This window comes from Branchiostoma floridae, chromosome 5 (genome assembly GCF_000003815.2).
Source record: "Branchiostoma floridae strain S238N-H82 chromosome 5, Bfl_VNyyK, whole genome shotgun sequence".
NCBI classification, from domain to species: Eukaryota; Metazoa; Chordata; class Leptocardii; order Amphioxiformes; family Branchiostomatidae; genus Branchiostoma; species Branchiostoma floridae.
Genome location: NC_049983.1, coordinates 15,968,772 through 15,986,152, shown reverse-complemented (window position 1 = coordinate 15,986,152; position 17,381 = coordinate 15,968,772). Strand labels below are relative to the sequence as shown.

The 17,381-nt window shown below is 41.0% G+C and overlaps 2 protein-coding genes and 1 long non-coding RNA gene across 3 annotated transcripts in view; all 3 read right to left on the bottom strand.

Moving 5' to 3' along the window:
- Positions 1 to 3,948, bottom strand: part of LOC118415920 (fibropellin-1-like) — a 7,814-nt gene extending 3,866 nt beyond the window's left edge. Inside the window, exons 1-7 of the mRNA XM_035820859.1 lie at positions 3,858 to 3,948; positions 3,427 to 3,555; positions 2,486 to 2,728; positions 1,650 to 1,775; positions 1,013 to 1,201; positions 666 to 770; positions 191 to 298 (exon numbers count right to left, since the gene is read on the bottom strand). Coding sequence (XP_035676752.1) covers positions 191 to 298; positions 666 to 770; positions 1,013 to 1,201; positions 1,650 to 1,775; positions 2,486 to 2,728; positions 3,427 to 3,555; positions 3,858 to 3,909 — 952 coding nt within the window. The 5' untranslated portion in view covers positions 3,910 to 3,948. The remainder of the gene's footprint in view (positions 1 to 190; positions 299 to 665; positions 771 to 1,012; positions 1,202 to 1,649; positions 1,776 to 2,485; positions 2,729 to 3,426; positions 3,556 to 3,857) is intronic.
- Positions 3,949 to 5,159: 1,211 nt separating this feature from the next.
- On the bottom strand, positions 5,160 to 16,290 carry LOC118416227 (neurogenic locus notch homolog protein 1-like). The gene is made up of 24 exons (XM_035821311.1): positions 16,174 to 16,290; positions 15,880 to 16,035; positions 15,527 to 15,643; positions 15,309 to 15,426; positions 14,973 to 15,060; positions 14,784 to 14,867; positions 14,465 to 14,575; positions 14,013 to 14,085; positions 13,644 to 13,696; positions 13,329 to 13,434; positions 12,928 to 13,119; positions 12,480 to 12,539; positions 12,052 to 12,130; positions 11,603 to 11,693; positions 11,101 to 11,187; positions 10,612 to 10,697; positions 9,739 to 9,921; positions 9,410 to 9,517; positions 8,941 to 9,054; positions 7,275 to 7,490; positions 6,979 to 7,107; positions 6,450 to 6,569; positions 5,891 to 5,965; positions 5,160 to 5,430 (listed from the first exon to the last, which is right to left on the bottom strand). Exons 1-24 carry the CDS (start codon positions 16,288 to 16,290, stop codon positions 5,318 to 5,320), a joined length of 2,676 nt encoding a protein of 891 aa, XP_035677204.1. The 3' UTR covers positions 5,160 to 5,317.
- Positions 16,291 to 16,550: 260 nt separating this feature from the next.
- LOC118416039 lies at positions 16,551 to 17,236 on the bottom strand. The gene is made up of 3 exons (XR_004831186.1): positions 17,143 to 17,236; positions 16,814 to 16,921; positions 16,551 to 16,684 (listed from the first exon to the last, which is right to left on the bottom strand). It is a non-coding gene; the product is annotated as an uncharacterized LOC118416039 (long non-coding RNA).
- Between the last annotated feature and the right edge of the window lie 145 nt (positions 17,237 to 17,381).

Sequence of the window (17,381 nt, the reverse complement as noted above, 5' to 3'; positions counted from 1 at the left end):
CATGCTTAAAAAGCGTGTTTTAAAGAAAGAAATATGAAAGCAGAATTTTGCAATGGCTTGCAAATATTTTCATTCGTGTTTATCAGTCCCAATTAAGTGTCATGTAATTTGCATGTAAGATAAGCCTTCTGATCTATTGATGTGAAATTTTAGACAATTAAATGAACAGACTTATGAATTAAAAGCAGACCTGTTTCACAGTTCCTCCCGGCAGAGTAAGGAGGACAGACACAAGTGTAGCCGTTCACGTCATCTTGGCAGGTTCCTCCCGACCTACATGGACTGCTCGAGCAGCTGCCTGCCATTGCAAAAAAATGAAACTAGATTACACATACATATATATTTCAAAAATGTTGCTGCATCGTCATAAGTTATTTCTCAAGGAGCATTTCGGCGGGCCAGTGCACTCAAACCTTTATAGGGAAACCTTGTTGCGGCTATTCTACCTGGGTCTGAGCGCATTTGCCTGCCTTGTACTGGGGTGCTATGTGAAGAAGCTACATATCTTTCAACAGAACGTTCTGGTTTTCGTGCAAATTCCCACAAGTAACCGCGAAGGTGTGCTTTCGCGAGAACACTTTTTACGACTGCTGCCGTTGCTTTGGAATTGAGTCTATTTGGGGAAGTATACTGCCTGTACAACTCAGCTGTTGCCTTAGACTCACCTGAAGGTTCTGTCGTAACCTCGACAGTTGCAGAGAGAGGGGTCGTCGGTGGAAGGTTTGCTGCTGGTATATTTACCACAGGTGTTGGCACCTCAGTAGGGGAAGCTGGGTGGATTGCATTTACAAGACAGTCAAGTTTTTAAAACCATAACCAGTCTAATTATTCATGGGTATGATTTTACTGCAGCTAGATGTCGATGCAGTGCAAATGATGCAGTCCCAAAACGTGTTTGAGATTGAATCTCCTCACGGACAAGACATGCTTTTTCATGTATCAGATATGGACTAAAAAGCAATCCATCCTGTGTGTATAATTTTCTAAATGCGTATAACTTTACGTTACTTACAGATGACACAATGCGCGTGCGATGTAAATATGCAGACGGACAGGTTCCAATCAAAGAGCGTTCCTGGTTGACAGGGCATGTGCATGGGAAGCGGGTTATTTGGGTTTCCCGTGCACTGGTAGAACATGGTACAGTCCTGCGGGTCTGGGTACATGCCAGCCGGCTTGCCTGTGCAGTCTACCGGGGAGCCTGTTGCCAACGGTAGTGAAGCAAAGCAGGACAAAATATTAGCGGTTAGAACAATGCAGTATCTTACAAAGTACAGTATCTCAAACATCTTCAAGACTTGAGATTAGAAAATATATCATAAAAGAAAACAATTTATTTACGATACTACAAATCCTACCTCCATTAAACTAATTTCGACCGGAAATCAAGGCGCGGTGCACTGAGCGCCCTCTGGTTCGCAGCTGATCTATATGTAACTATGTGGTTATGTGAAACTGTATATAGCATTTTCGAGAAGGGTACTTAAAACACGATATTCATGTCAATTACGGATGGTACTTAACAATCGCCATTTTCGATTGGCGGGCTTCCACGTTGTTCTTATTCAAACCCATCGTCGACTTTGGTCAATAGCAATGTCAGAGGAAGATCCTGAATGAATATGTGTGACACGGGGCTTAAAACTCACCTACGTGTACTTCACAGCTAGCTCCATCCCATCCAGGTGGGCAGCTACAGGTGTATGTGTAGGTAGTCAGGTCAGACATACACGTGCCTCCGTTAGTACAGGGAGAACTGTAGCACACATCGAGATCTGTAAGAGGTTAAAACATATAATCAAATCCCTAAATAATGAAGAACAGTATCTGACAATATTCAGCACAGATCTTTATGCCAGCTGTTTGGGGAATAGTAGATTCTATAGGTGTAGTTCACGACGTAACAATTATTGTTTACATTTTACCTGACGCTACAGTGAATTTTGTAATCTCTGAACTTTTTAATCTTTCTATATTGTGTAACATGGTCATTACTATCATGGTCGATATATATGTATGTGGTGCACAAAATCGGCAATCTGACTATGCTCCATTTGAATCTCAATGTGGCAATCTGAGTAAGATTACGATAAAATAATCACAATTTGTACTTGACGTATTGTTATCGTTACCAGTACAATCATTGGCGTAGGTGTTGTTGCTCACGTTCCTGATCAGTCCAGGAAATGAAGATTACACTTTTTAATCACCGAAACCGAATTCATTCTATTTTAAACAATCCTTAAGATGATTACATATTTAAATATCTTTTCATTTTCAGAACCGACACATTGCAAGTGGAATCCTTCGTCTTCCACTGTTTCAGAAAATGAAGTCAAGCCCAAAAAGTTAGAAAATGGAGTCAGTATTCTACCTAGAGTAGACACATATTGAACTGTTTGATCTTTATTGTTTTTTTTTCACTTGCAGTTAGCGTCCGGGAACGAATTCACAATTAATTTAAAGTTAAATGTACACAACGAACCTGATCTGTAGACCAGTTGGAACCCTGCCATTTCCACGTTCCTGTCTGAGTACAGGTTCACCCACATCTGCCCGGTGCCCACACTCTGTGCTGGCGGGGTGCTGTTCCCACAGAAGATGCCGATAGAGTCCCGGAACGGGATGTTTCCCTGTCCTATCTCCATTGAGTCCTTACACGATTCTGTCCCGTCATTGTCCTCGTTGATTTCCAATTGAAACTCACCCAAGAAAGTGACGCTTATGGCTGCAATGACACCAGAAGTACCTTAAGTACAATCTTGAAATCGTATTGATTTTAATGTTGTCTTTAGAATTTGTTAATGGGTAATTCCCACTATTGTTAGAATGACCATTTGAAGCAATATTTTTTAGGAGAAATGCTTTCTCTCTCTCGTCATGTCAGTATCTACCGGTATTGCTTTGGATCTCTATCCTTTTTTCTATGTTCTCATCTCTCTGTTTAGATCATCTCTTGACACCGTCACGGCGCCACCAAACATCATACGTGCTAAAGATCCATTTATTGGAACCTACATGTAACGTTATATAACCATTGTGGCAACATTAACCCCTCCTCAAAAGAAGCCCCAACAAACCTTCCGCGTCTTGCGTCACGTTACCAGTGTAGGTGAAACGTTTGCAATGTACACTAAGGCTATGAAGACCAGTACAAAACAAACGTGTTACTTCCAGATAGATAGTTTTGTAGTGCTTGCCAATGATCTAAGCAATGGCTTCTTCACGAGTCTGCCGGCTAAGGAACAATGGCATTGACTTCATTGTTAGTGTCTGCAGTGTTCCGGGCTGTTCGCAGAGCTCTACAGACTATTTGTATTGTCTCATGGCTGTACTGTACGAACGACATTCACGACCTCCGGGAGCTACTCCATGAAGGAAGAATTATCCGTATTGTGGGGACGCACGTGACCCTCCCATACGTACCTGTAGCACCCTCTACATCGACGCACCAGGTGTAGTCGACTCTCGGTGGGTAGTCGCCTGGGTACCCCGGGGAGGATATCACGCCTGCCGTGGACCTTAGTGTCTCATCGCATTGTGCACTGCCGGAATCTAAACAAATACAGAAAACAACTAAGCATATTGTACCTGTCTTACTTGTAGGCTAGAATACATTTAATTCCCTCCTGTTGAGCCTAATATTTATACAGTTTTATAAGTGTCTCCACAGTTTATAAATCTTAGAATTTAAGTCAAACCATTGATAAAAAGTGACATGAATTCATTCTTAAAAGTTCTGACTGTGTTTTGTGTTAACAATATACGCACCTTCCGTACTACGTTCGGTGTTTCTACCGGCTAGAATGCCTACATATTGACATACAACTGGTGCAAAAAATTGTCCAAGGACTCACCGAAGGCCACTGCAAGCAAAAAGAGAACTAGAGATACTTTGGAGACCACCATGATTTCGTCGGTCGCGATTCGTTAACACGGGAAACGATTTTTAATGTGAGCCGATCGAGATTATGATGGGAGGGGTCCATCGCTGACCTGGGTGTGCCCGTTTTAAACCTGTCAGGTAATTGATGTGTTTGAATACACCTGTTACGCAAACGGCCATATTCTGACTTCCTGCAACAGGAAAGCCGGTCACTGGGAGGTTCCCACGACTACACACAAGGCTGGCAATGTCGTAGTCCCACTGAGCTTTTGTATGTCTGTCTCTGGGGTGGCGTACCACTTTGGTGGCCCACATAAACCTTTCTATTGCCCAACTTTTAGAACAGATTTGTCTATACTAGTAATGCTTGTCAGATGGGTCTCTTAACGTTGTAACATGGCGTCTGCTGTTAATGTTCGATGAAACAAAAACAAAAAATCACGGAGACACAATACCCCTGGTTATGAACAAAAACAGTTTAATCAATATTATCCTAATGTACTTTTATCATAATTTGAGCTGGCCAGAATAATTATGGTTCGCAGTACAACAGCCGTGTGCCCAGGGACGTTGCTAAGTACGCTGAATCTGTTATTGGAATTTCGTGATTAAGTTCCACAGTCCATTAACATTGTTTTGGTGATTGGTTACATCGAACATTGCATCAACTGACCTATAACTATATATAAGTATAACGCACAACCGTTGCATATCCAAATCAATGAGTGTCGTAACATTTTGAGCACTTATGCCATTTTGGTTCTATTACATAAATGGCACACTCTAGGTCACCAAAACTTATGCGAGCTTGCGTAAAAGGTTGGCAAATGATAATGGATTTGAAGACAGGTAATCATTGATTGTCGTCACTACTGATAACTACGTCAGAAGTACTCAGTTCTGATACAAAGTTTAGGAAGTGAATTAGGTGTTTCATGTAGTACGTCATGTTGGTGATTTGTACTGCTATTAACTGCCTTTCCTACTCATTCAATACAATCATAACTGACACAAGAAGAAAATGACAGATTTTTCAGATATTTGTCAAAATATCTGACAAAATACTAAATATATTTGCAATTTAGATTAATGATATATTTGTTTTTAGTTTATTTATAAAAGTGCAGTTAGCTTGATGTACGGGCGGCAACCATGCCAGAATCTGATCAATTGAAAGAAGACTATTTTGTGGCTTGTATCTTATTACTAAACCACTGACATTGCCGACACGTACACTATTCTTAAAACAAAACAAAACAAAGCCTGATATATCAATTCAACTTTGATTTGATTTTACTGTTGCTACAGAAACACTGAATTGACCCTTTCTAGCTTTATGACGAAATATGAATCAAAATCAAAACTGACAAGCAAGTCAGGAAGTTGCCACTTGGACAACAACCGTGTAGGAAGGTGATGACTAATGCCTCATCAGCCACGGATACAGGAATAGCCCATCGTGCCATCCTCAATGCAGATCAAACCGGCACCGCAAGAGGTCGCTGTGCAGAAGCCTGAGCGGGTAGCCTTCACTCCAGTTGGTACTGTTGTGGAAAGAAAGATATGAACTGAGCGCCCACGCAAATAGTATAGAATTTAGATCACTTAAAAAATCCAACAGCAATGGGTTAATAGATGAAAAACATCTTTTAAAGATCCTTTTTCTATGAATGTAATTAACTCTTGAGATTGAGATTCTATATCATTCCAGGGAATATGCAAGAAAGTGACTGTGCTGTCATTTAGATAACAACATGGGTATGAATATGAATATGAAGTCAATGACATGCAATAGAGGTGTAGTTGACAATGTCTGGAAGAGTATAACGATCTATACAGATAATGATACAGTGAGTATATTAGAGAGAATGAGAGAATGCCTACACATTGACATTCTGTCATACATATGTTTATTGGCATTTCAATGCTTGGACTATATATTTAGTCGCGGAAATGACATGAAGAGGAAATACATCATTTATTTCATACGAAACGGTTATCTACCTGCACAGTGGATCCCGCCTGCCTGGATCGAGCAGGTCCAGTCAAACGGACAGGGGTTGGGAAGGCACAGGTCGACTATAACATAAAGACGTATAAGAGTATTTCTTATTCGATGAATGACCTTAAATGATGCACACGAGGAAAAAAGAAAAGTAGGCAGAAGGTTGCTTCCTAATCCTGCCTAGGCTTCCAATTCGTGACAACATTCCTACAGAAATATGTAAGAGAAGTAAGGTTCAGTAGGAAATGAGAGAAGCAGGTGCGTAAGGTTTTCATAGTTCTGGAATAAGCAGGCAGCGGCAGTCGTAACTTTAGAGTACACCGGTGCAAGGCAGTGCAGCTTGCACAGCTACTAGCAACATCCCATCCCGCCACGATGCAGAATTGATAATACAAGTCTAAAACGTCTTACAACAGGTGGTGATCAACAGATGACCACGCTGATGAAGCAAACATGTGTAATGATTTCTGTATATACAACTCGCATTTTCAAACTTATACTGTATTTAAAGGAAGACTCACAGGACTGCTCTAAAATAGAATGTCTCTTAAAACATACCTATCTCACAGCGGGGCCCGCTGTAACCCTGAGGACAGATACAGAAGATGCTGGATTCCCCGAAACAAGAGACGCAGTACCCTCCGTGCTGACACACGTTCGGCTGACATGGCCCGGCGGCTGGGGTAATACACCAGAAAAAACTTGAACAAAGGTTTACTTCGACTTGAAATGCCCATGATAACGATGACACCAAATAAAGTCCAACCTTTATCTGCTTGTACTTAACCGTGTTGTGGATACACTGGAATACTACTTTTCATCCATGATAGCATTGTTCAATGAACATAAATGTTTGTACAGAATATACATTCTTATGATGTTACTGAACATGGATCCATAAAATCATACCTACATGAATACAGCCAGTTCAGGCCGCCATCTGTATACTGTAATTAAACGTGGACGCGTGCAACCACAATTCTGAACCTGGCACCGCGGCTTGCGAGAAACGTTTTTTTAAGAGGTAAACAAAGTAATGGCCATACTGAACGACGACCAGAAGCTGGGGAACAGTGTAAATACTCACCAGACTCGCAGATGTAGTTGTGTTGCTCCTCGCAGCGCTGGTAGGTCCCCTTGTAACCATAGGCGCTGTTCAACAGCACGCAGATGTCGAAGTTGATGGAACCATTGTTGTACATCCACGTAGAAGCCGCTGCAAAGAAATTTTTATTAGAATTGAATAAACTTAAAGTCATAGAATAAACGTGAACTCGAGGTTTGAAAAAAGGGCTCAGGTGAGAACACATCATCTCTAACTTCCTTAATTCTTACAATCTTCACTTTCACTTTATCTACAAGATAACCACAAACTATTGGTACCAGAGCCAGCCCCAAAACTACAGAAAGATGACGAAATCTTGTTGGCGACCCAAAACGACTGGTCATGTCCAGGGTTCATGTAGCTTGCAATCAGCTGCTGCTGTGCAGTGTCCTGGATATCCGCAAGGTGGCCGTTCATGCTGACACAGGTACTGGAGGCCTGTTGATTGGACAGGCTGTCGTCCGAGAACCGATAGCACTTGTCGGACTGCCAAACTACATAGAATAAGGCAAAGAAAACTCATCATACAGGACAACACAATGATTTTTGTGAAATGCACGGTTTCTTGCAAGTTTTCCTTATACTCAGGTTGTCTGTCTGCTGTGATTTTAAGACAAATGCAAAATTTTAAGGTCATGTTTTCAAAAGCACTTCTGTAAGCCCCTAAGGCCCCCTTTCCACTTGACGGCGCTCTCACCGCGCTCTCGCTGCGATAGAAAATTGGCCAGAGCGCCGTGAGAGCGCCGCGACGCCAGAAAAACTGCTCTAGTGGAATCGCTCCTGCGACCCCAGCGCGCTCTCACCGCGACGAAAAACTCAAATGTCAGCATCTTTTTATGAGCTAACAAAAGTTTGAAAGATTGTTCAACGAATTTCAGAGATAGAGAACGAATCTTTTGATGTTTAGTGTATTTTGGTATCTTTAAAGTCATCCTTTTACGTCTTACATAACATTCAAAGAATAAAATCTAGGCTGTAAACAAATTACATTTTGTTCACTGTACAGTCACTCAGCCCGAAATATACACGTTTGTCTTGTTCCTTTTTCTTAAATCTGTCATGTAGCTTGTTCACCATAAATTGCTTTATCATGCCACGCTTTCAGTGTAAATCATACAAAACTGAAACACTTCGATTTATTGAAAACAGGACTTCAAATATATAAATGTACAGATGAAGAACAAGAAAATTGATGTCATCATGTTGAAATTATAAGTTGAGAAATGATAAACCTTTTTTTAAACCCTGGTCATTCCTTCTCAGTTTGTTTGATTGTAAATCATCGGTACATATTAAACATTTCTCCGGGTTCTGTCTGTTTCAAATATACTTCTTCTCAAACCGCAGTTGAGAGCGCAGAGAGAGCGCCGTGAGAGCGCCGTCCTAGCTAATTTGGTATCATAAACCACTGTTGAGACCTATTGCGCTCGCCGCGCTCGCCGTGCGCTCTCTTGGCGCTCACGGCGCTCGCTGCGCGCTCTTTTGGCGCTTTCTCTGCGCTCATCGTTAGATCGCCGTCCACGGCGCTCTCACGGCGACTGTTTTGAGCAGGTTCAAAACAGTCGCGGAGGTGATGGCGACCATGGCGACCGTGGCGCTCCCACCGCGCTCTCTGCGCGCTCCCATGGCGACCTTGGCGATCCCACCGCGCTCTCACCGCGCTCTTCCATATTTGAGGTCGCAGAGAGAGCGCCGTGAGAGCGCCGTCCTAGTGGAAAGGGGGTATAAGCTCATGCTATTTGTGAAAGCGTGTATTTAAGTATATAAGAATTAAACATTTTCCTGTGGCTTGAAAATTTCTTCATTTATTGTCATTGTTTTCTAAGTCATCTAAGTGTAAACGTAATTTGCTTATGAGGTATGAGGAAGACATCGGTTCTTTTGATGACAATTAAGAAAATAAATGAAATTAACATGCATTAGACTCATGAATTGGAAACAGACCTGTTTCACAGTTCCTCCCGGCCGCATAAGGAGGACAGACACAGGTGTATCCGTTCACGTCATCTTGACAGGTTCCTCCCGACCTACATGGACTGCTAGAACAGCTGCCAGACACTACGGAAAAGAGTCAGTGAGAGTAGAAAACAAGTATATAAGAAAATGTTGTTGCACTGTCTTTCATGAGGCGTTTTGTAACGAGACTTCATCTGATATGGACGCCTTGTCCGGGCCCAAGTCCACTTTGCTTGATTGTATCCGGGTGGTTGCTGTGTGTACGTGTCATGACTTTGCATTTTTGTTTGGAGATTCCTAGCCTAAGGTAGATTAAGATTGACAAGAAACGACGAAAGAAACTCGGCATACACTCGTTCTTGTGCTAGGTACGCCACTTCATCGAAATGAAGTTCATTGGGAAAGGCTACACTGCTTGTACAGCTTATGTAACGTATTGCAATTGCCCAGGACTGACCTGAAGGTTCGACAGTTGCCGTGAGTGGGGTCGTGGGTGGAAGGTTTGCTGCTGGTACATTCACGACAGGTGTTGGGAGATGGGGTGTAGGCAGCTCAGACGTGGAAGCTGTACATTTATAAAGCAGTTAAGATTTTGTTCAGCATAACCAGTCTAATTATCAAATCGATTCTACTTATCAGTTCAACTAAATATGACAGTCCCAAACGTGTATGAGATTGAAATCCTCTTCAGCACGGCTCATAAAAAGATACATGAAAACAAGATACATTTTCATGTATGGATTGGAATAAAATCTATCATGTGTGTATAATGTTACATATACTTACAGATGGTACAGACCGACGTGTGTGTGCAGACGAAAAGGTTCCAATCGAAGAGTGTTCCTGGTGGACAGGGCATGTGGAAGGGTTGCGAGATGCTGGGATCTCCCATGCACTGGTAGAACATGGTACAGTCCTGCGGGTCCGGGTACATGCCGGTTGGCATGACGGTACAGTCTAATAGGGAGCCTGGCAGTGGAGTAAATGAAGATAAAATAGCTAATTAGTTGGTTGTTATTTGGTACCGTTTAAAAAATGGACATAGTACGGAACCTTAGATAATATGGCAACACAGGAAGCAATAACAACAATGAAGATGTCTGCAAAATTCGGGATAAAAATGTTTCATGATAGGGAGCAATTCCTACATTTTTCACCGCTGTTAAACTTTTGCCGGTTCAACAATTCACACAATCTGGTGTCTTAAATCAAATGACAACGCAAATATCATTCGATGCAGATATTTTAAAGATTCGGGATGGGAAAATTTATCATGATGAACAGCAACAAATTTATGGTACCAAACATTTCACCCCTATTGAACTATTTTCAGCCAAAAACCACGGCACGGTGAACTGGGTGTCATTGATAGAAGCTTGGTCTACGTGACAGTAGTGGTGATGGGAAACTATGTAGCATTGCCGTGAAGGGTACTTAAGACACTATATACATGTCGATTACGGATGGTACTTAAACGCCATTCTAGGTGCCCTTGTACAAAGGCAATCGACATGAAAATCAATCGTGTCTTAAGTAGCATACCCAGCAGTGCCCCACAGTCTCACATGGCCAGTCCTAATGTATACATTTCACTGACCAACTTAGTTTCAAGGGGTAAAATCTCGACAATGTATTATGGAAATACATAATGTTACTTACCGAGCAAGATAGGGTTGTCTTCTACAACGTTCGAGATGGTTGTTTGTCCAGGCTTTCCAGTCGCAGTTGGGGGCTTCAATGTTGTTCTTATTCAAACAATCAAATAAGCAATATTAATGATTTAGACTGGACAATAGTTCTTATAGGTAGGGCTAGATAGAAAGTTTGTAAATAGAAAGACTTCAGAACTCGTTCCTGCACACAGCCATCAATCTGTACAAGAAGACTTTAGACACTTAGTTTGCAAGGATGGGTACTTAATGTTAAGGATGTTGTATACTATTTTTTACATATATTGTATTCATGTACATATGCGGACCCAATAGATTATGTATATCTGTTATAAATTCCAACGCCATTCAGACTACTATCATGTGTATGTCTGCTATGTTGAAATCAATATAAAAGGGAAGAAAAGAAGTCAACTGCAGACTCAAGCGCAGACGTTCTTAGCTGACAGCTCTATAAAGTAGTTCTAAGATGGCTTACATCAAGCAGACCTCCCTGCATACTGGGACGTCAAACTCCGCACACCAATCACAGTGCGGTAGGGCCCGACAGGTGATGTTGTTAGACCTGAGATATAAGAGACATAACGCACGTTGGGCCAAAAGATCATCGTTAAGTTACACATACCTAAATCTTTCTGCAAATCGAGTCTTAAGAACAAATACTTTGTGCTACATGTCACTTAATCAACATATTTCATCGCTTGCTTGAGAAAATATCTATGTTCGACTAAAATATCTAAATTACATTAAAGCAAAGGACACTTTGCATTGCCCGTTTCACAATTTTGATGTAGTATAATCGTCAAGGCTAGGGTAAAGCTAACCTCCTACTATGATCGAAGACAATAATATTAGACAATAGACTAACGTAAGTGTGCACACCATATGCATGAATATGTCACAAATGCTCTCAGCGTACGACAGCGTACAACGGTCGCACGACGAATGTGACAATGCCATCACGAAGTATTTAAACGTACTGTATGCTGCACCGGTCCTGGCAGTCATGTATCTCTGGGCCAGGTGGGTTTGGCGGGCCTTCGTCCCTGTTGTCATTGTCCGTATGAGGGGCTGGAGTAAATGATGATGGTATATATATATACATATATATATAGATATATAGATATATGATATGTTACAACCATCATCATCTGTTATGAATACTTAGTACCTCTTTACACACACTTTTATAAAAATATGATATGATTTTGTTTTTGTTCACTGGTCCCCTTGATAAACAATTCGGCAGAGTGAAATGGGTTTACCCAGCTGTTCTAAAATTCATTGAATAAATTATCAATTTCAACCTCAGTTTACTGAACAGAAAAAAGTACACGAATAGTATTCATTAATAATTTTCGTTCTAATCACAGTGTAAAATCTATACGGAGAGACTTCATACTGTTGGTGTTGTCTGTCTTCTACTTACGAGGGCATGGTGGGTCGGACAAGGGTGTCAGTGGGCGGTTTGTGCAGAAATCATAGTCCCAGCTACTGCTGCATGGACACTGCAATGGGGGAGAGACAGATTCAGCATGGAAATGGTATCTGCTAAAGCGAAGAGTCGTTTTGTACATTTACCATCATTAGAAAATTTATCATTATAATGGGCTATTCCTTTAACTAAAGGTAAATCAGTTGCAATTTTGAAATGGAAGAAAACTTATCGGCTTTATACATATGATCAATATAAATCCTTACTCTCAGCTAGCTAGAAAAAACAACGACATTAGCCCCGTCCCGCCAAATTATTTCATTAATGCATTGATATATGCCATTTTATCTCTTACCAGTATTATATTTTTTTAACTTCGACATTGAATTTCGATTAATACATTTACGAATGCTATACATCACCTGACAAACGGATGAATCTGATACATATGGCGACTGGCAAACATCGTCACAGGAACAATCCTGTTAGAGAATATTTGATATATTCTATCTGAAAAGATTTCTGTCCAAAACAATAGATCACATTTTGTCTTGTTAATATACAGAAAGCAAGAAACATATAATCAATATGTTTGTTAAAGCAACGACATTGCTTAGCTTCCAGTGGTTTTTAGTCTTGAAAAATAACATGATTCGGATGGAGCATGTGAAGGAATGTGTATTGTTGTTCACTCCTAGCTATGCAGTCAGGGAAATTTAAAAGCACAGCGTTTGCTTTTTACAAGATACCATGCAAAACAGAAAAGATTATGTCACACTTGATTAGTTTTGGGTTTTAATATTTTCTGAAAACAGGCTTAAAAATAACCACAATAAATAAACCACAATTTTCAAAATTAACATCACAAACCTGGGGTTGATTGTCATCGCAGTTGTAGGTCTGACGATCGAGAAGAACCAGCAAAAACGTGTTGGTGCCGTTAACGGGATACAAGGAGAACTGGGTACACGGTGGGCCTGTGGTGACCTCCAGGCCAGTGAATCCGGAAGTGTCGTAGAAGAGCTGGGAACTCTGAGTAGCATAGTTTTGGCACCACCCAGCCTGCAGAAAACAATATCATCGATGTATATTTCTCTAGAACCTTGTCATAAGTATAAGCATTGTATCATTGATAGGAAAAATGTGGGTAGTAAAGGAACCGTCGTCGATAGGAACTATGAATGCACTTTATTTTAAAGTTTGTCAACAATTGAATAATTGTCATGCTCTCTCTTTGTATCCAAAAGAGAACTACACGGAATGTACCGTACCTTTAGGAATTCTCCTCTGGCCACCAGTTCCTTCGCCAACCAGGGGAACCTACTCGTTAAATGGTCGTGCTCCATGTTCGGTGTTGTTGGCAGCTCCATGAAGTACCTGTCAGGTTATATATGTGCATAAAATTATGTAACGTAGTATGCACTAAATCTAGTATGTACGTACATATTACGTTGGTATGAAAGATAAAACGACATGCATAAATAAGCCTTTATACATACAGCACAACAACTTGCTAGACTTTATTATACACAGACGTTCTGTAATAAGTCTAGCAGGTTGTTGTGCTGTTTAGTTACAAAACGTACCCACTGTCGTCCAGTATGTAGCACGCAAATTCCATCGATGAGCATTCAGGGACCTGCAAATGTATCAACGATAGTTTTTTTATAACTTGGCACTATATACTATATACATCATACATACATATACTATATTGCATCACGATTCTAGAAAAACATGCATAAATTAACACAACGTAGCTAGTATACAGGATAGCTTCCTTTGTTGTATCTATATCTCTCTCTATATATAACCTATATATATGTCTATATCTATACACCTATCTATCTGTCTATATCGTGCTATAAATATACCGTTGTATATATGGTACGATAAGATATTCAGAGCCGGCATCACTTAACTAGCAAAATCACCTAGTCCATTCAAACTATCACCTCAGAGTGCAGCAAAGAGGAGTACTTCCTCTCTGTGATGTCAGCTGCGATGACGCCGAGGATCTTCTGAGTGCTGGGGGAAAGACATGTGTACAATACCAGTAGTTAGGCTTAAGTTTATTTTTCGGCATCTCTCCTTTGCTTTGACTGATTCTATGTTAAGACTTAATTATTTGCAAAAAAAATAGAAAAGTGTTACTTAGCTATTAGTTGTAGAATACTGAAATCATATTCAGCACTTTGCACTGCACTAATGATTATGAAAAGTAGTGTGTTCTAGATAATAAATGTACTGAAGTAGAGAGTTTTTTCTTAATACCTATACAAACATATGAAATAAAAACTGGCATGAAAGCATTTGGCACAAAGACATTTGCCAGAAAATTCATTTTCGTGAAATTTTACAGTATGGTCTCATTTGTATTGACAAAAAACAAGGTCATGCACCTTACCTAGAGTGGGCGATTGCTTTACTGATAGTGACCAAGTTGCCACCACCGAACGGACTGGGACCCGGACGGGAGAAGGTGTAGTCTTCAGGTTTGGCCAGGGCGTGGTTGAACCTAGAGGTATGTAGGAAAAGTTGATGTGCCCATGAACAGAGAAAATATGGTCTGGTCGTAGAGAACATTCAGTCTTCTTTTCTGATTGTTTTTACCATTTCAACACCAAGTACACTATTTCGTTGCCTTGAAGTCTATATCAGTCACACATGTTTGCTTGACATGTTTGGGGCAACCTACGGCGATATGACAACATATCACAGCTCACCATGCCTGTTGGGTCGGGTCGTACCGCATGTCCATGACGATTCCAGGGAAGATTCTGAACACACCCATTGTTGTGCCCACGTATCTGTGCAAAGGTAACGAGGTAGGAAGCTCATTTCAGTACTACTTCGCAACATCAGCTGTAGTCATAGTTAAGACGTAAGAACAATTGTAGAGTTTTGTTCATTACCTCCATACTGAGTCTGCATCATTCTCCCTCCAGTACTGCTCGAGTACAGCTGTCAGGGTAACATCCGTTCGGACGCCGTCTACTAGTCCTGGGTAAAGTATTAACAGATATATTGTGTGAAATAATAATCAATTACTTAAATTCATTTTTATCTCGTAACTTCAAGGGTAGTTTTAGACAACCCCCTACCATCCTACATACACATCAAACATATCAAAATTAATGTGAAAGCTTCTTTTAAGTTGTAAGATGTGACTGCCATATGATAAATGCATTTGATGGGATTCTAAGGGGCATATAAAAGACAATAGAGGATTGATACAGCTTTCTTATTACCTGGATTCGCAACCAAGCCAGTGGGGTCGTTAATAAAAGTGTTCATGTTCGCAACGTCTTCAGATGTCTCCAAGCTGCTCAGGTAGCTGATGGGATCAGTGTAGGCCTTTGGCGGGAACTGAAGAGGCAACCGGCAGAATAGTTTAGCTATGATACTTGCCATTTAAGGCCCAAATGCATCTTTGTAATAGCATGCGGACAAGGGTATGTCAAATTACCATAACAGTAGACCCGTCAAAAGTGGCGTAGTTGTCGTGCAATCTGCAGACTTCAGCATTTGTGTCCAGTAGGTCCAGTCGGTGGTACAGCGAGGCTGTGCCGCTCTCGGGATTCACCTACAGATGGTACAATTGTTATGCCATATTCCAATACATTTCTGCAGTTAAATGTGCTCTCTTTGGTCTCCTATGAATCATAAAATGAAAAATGCCTTTGATAGAACATAAGTCAAACAGTACGATGTGAGCCAGTCGTCCAGTATGAATTTAGATAAATAGAGCAATAGTTTCTATGAGTTTGGTAAATCAAAAGTTCACGCATAGTATAAGTTGGTCTGACCTAAAATACTTACCGGTGATGGAACAGTGACGATTCTATCCTCCTCAAACAGACAGAGCACCACGCTGTACTTGGTGTCAGGAATGGGTTCGTAGTAGAATGTTGCTGCCCTTTCTTCAGCGTTGACGCCTTCAGACTGGGCGTTGCCTCGAGTAATTAGAGCTGTCACCTATACAGGTGTTTTTTAAAATGTGGTGTTACTTTCAAACTAATTTCATCAGAATCTTCGACTATCCATATCCGCCCACTTAGTTTAAACTACTAGCATGGCTTGAGTAATGCAACACATAAACTTAATATAATTTACGTTGTCGTGATAGCTGCTGCCACTCTCGCCAGTCATGATCTTGGTGACTTCATCATCCGTCAGAGCACCTTTCATTGAACTTAGGTGGAGAAATGTCGGCTCTGACGGCCACTCCATGGGTTTGGGCAGGTCTCGGTGGAGGAGGACACGACCGTCTGTAAAATATAACTTAAAAAGGTGAGAAGCATAACACTGTAACTGCCCTTTCCCGTGTGAAAGTCTTCTTTATGCATGCATCACACAAAAGTTTGACAATATATCTTGCAGTACAGTTCTTCCGGGAGAAGAACCCAATGACATGGCTATTATTTCAAATGTTTGTAATATGGGACCATAGACTGGTTTCCAGTAGACTCACCCTCTCGGTCGACCAGAAAGGCGAAGGAATATTTCCCGAGGTTAAAGTTGACGATCTCATTGAACACGATGTTCATGGAGATGTCAACAGCTGTTACACCAAACAACGTGCCAGTGGTATCCACGGTGCGCGTAGCGGCAATTATGATCAATCCTGAATCGGCGAAAATACAATATGTCAAATCCTATAATGTCATTTGCTCTCATAAAATAGTACAATTGCTATGTTCTAAAGTATTCCTCACCTCAGGAATTCAAACTTAGCCGGTTGTAAAAACGTTACCTAGATGGTCGTCTTTGGAGGGCACAGAATACGTCGGCTCTGGCTCAGACTGAAAGAAGTCGTAGTAACTGCCCACCATTGTCATGAGTCTGTCCCCCTCACCGTCACCTGTATGTTGAGAATAAAAGACGCTATTGATTTTATTCATTTTCGTACAGTTTTAACTGGTTTACAAATAAAACGCATCTGAAGGTCGACGCAGAATATACATGTGGCCATGGGGGACCTCTGCAAATATCAGTGATGTTCGAATCCATTTGATACAATCTCCGTGAGTTAGTCATTATCGTGAAAGATCAATCTTCAGCTTTGAGAATGTCAAGACTCACCTACGTGATCAGCTCTGCCAGGTGGACCGACTCCCTGCGGATCTCTGTTAGGGTCGAAGCACGGACCGTACGTGTTTTCAGTGCAGTTTTTGTTCTGCAAGGTAGGCAATGAAAGGTAAACAAAAAGTAAACACAGTGAAGGCTGAAGTTTGTAAAATATGCTTGAAGTTACATCTTTACGTGTTGCTAAAGTAGACGTCATTTTATGCGCTTCACTGGAATCGTTAGTTATATAAAGT

What these genes read in the sequence shown, in the direction of transcription:
- LOC118416227 (XM_035821311.1), bottom strand. Translation starts at nt 16,290, where the DNA reads ATGGAGTGGCCGTCAGAGCCGACATTTCTCCACCTAAGTTCAATGAAA. An exon ending in GCAGCAGCTATCACGACAAC is followed by an intron (nt 16,036 to 16,173) that starts GTAAATTATATT and finishes ACACCTGTATAG; the next exon opens with GTGACAGCTCTAATTACTCG. An exon ending in CAGGACCGGTGCAGCATACA is followed by an intron (nt 11,188 to 11,602) that starts GTACGTTTAAAT and finishes CTTATATCTCAG; the next exon opens with GTCTAACAACATCACCTGTC.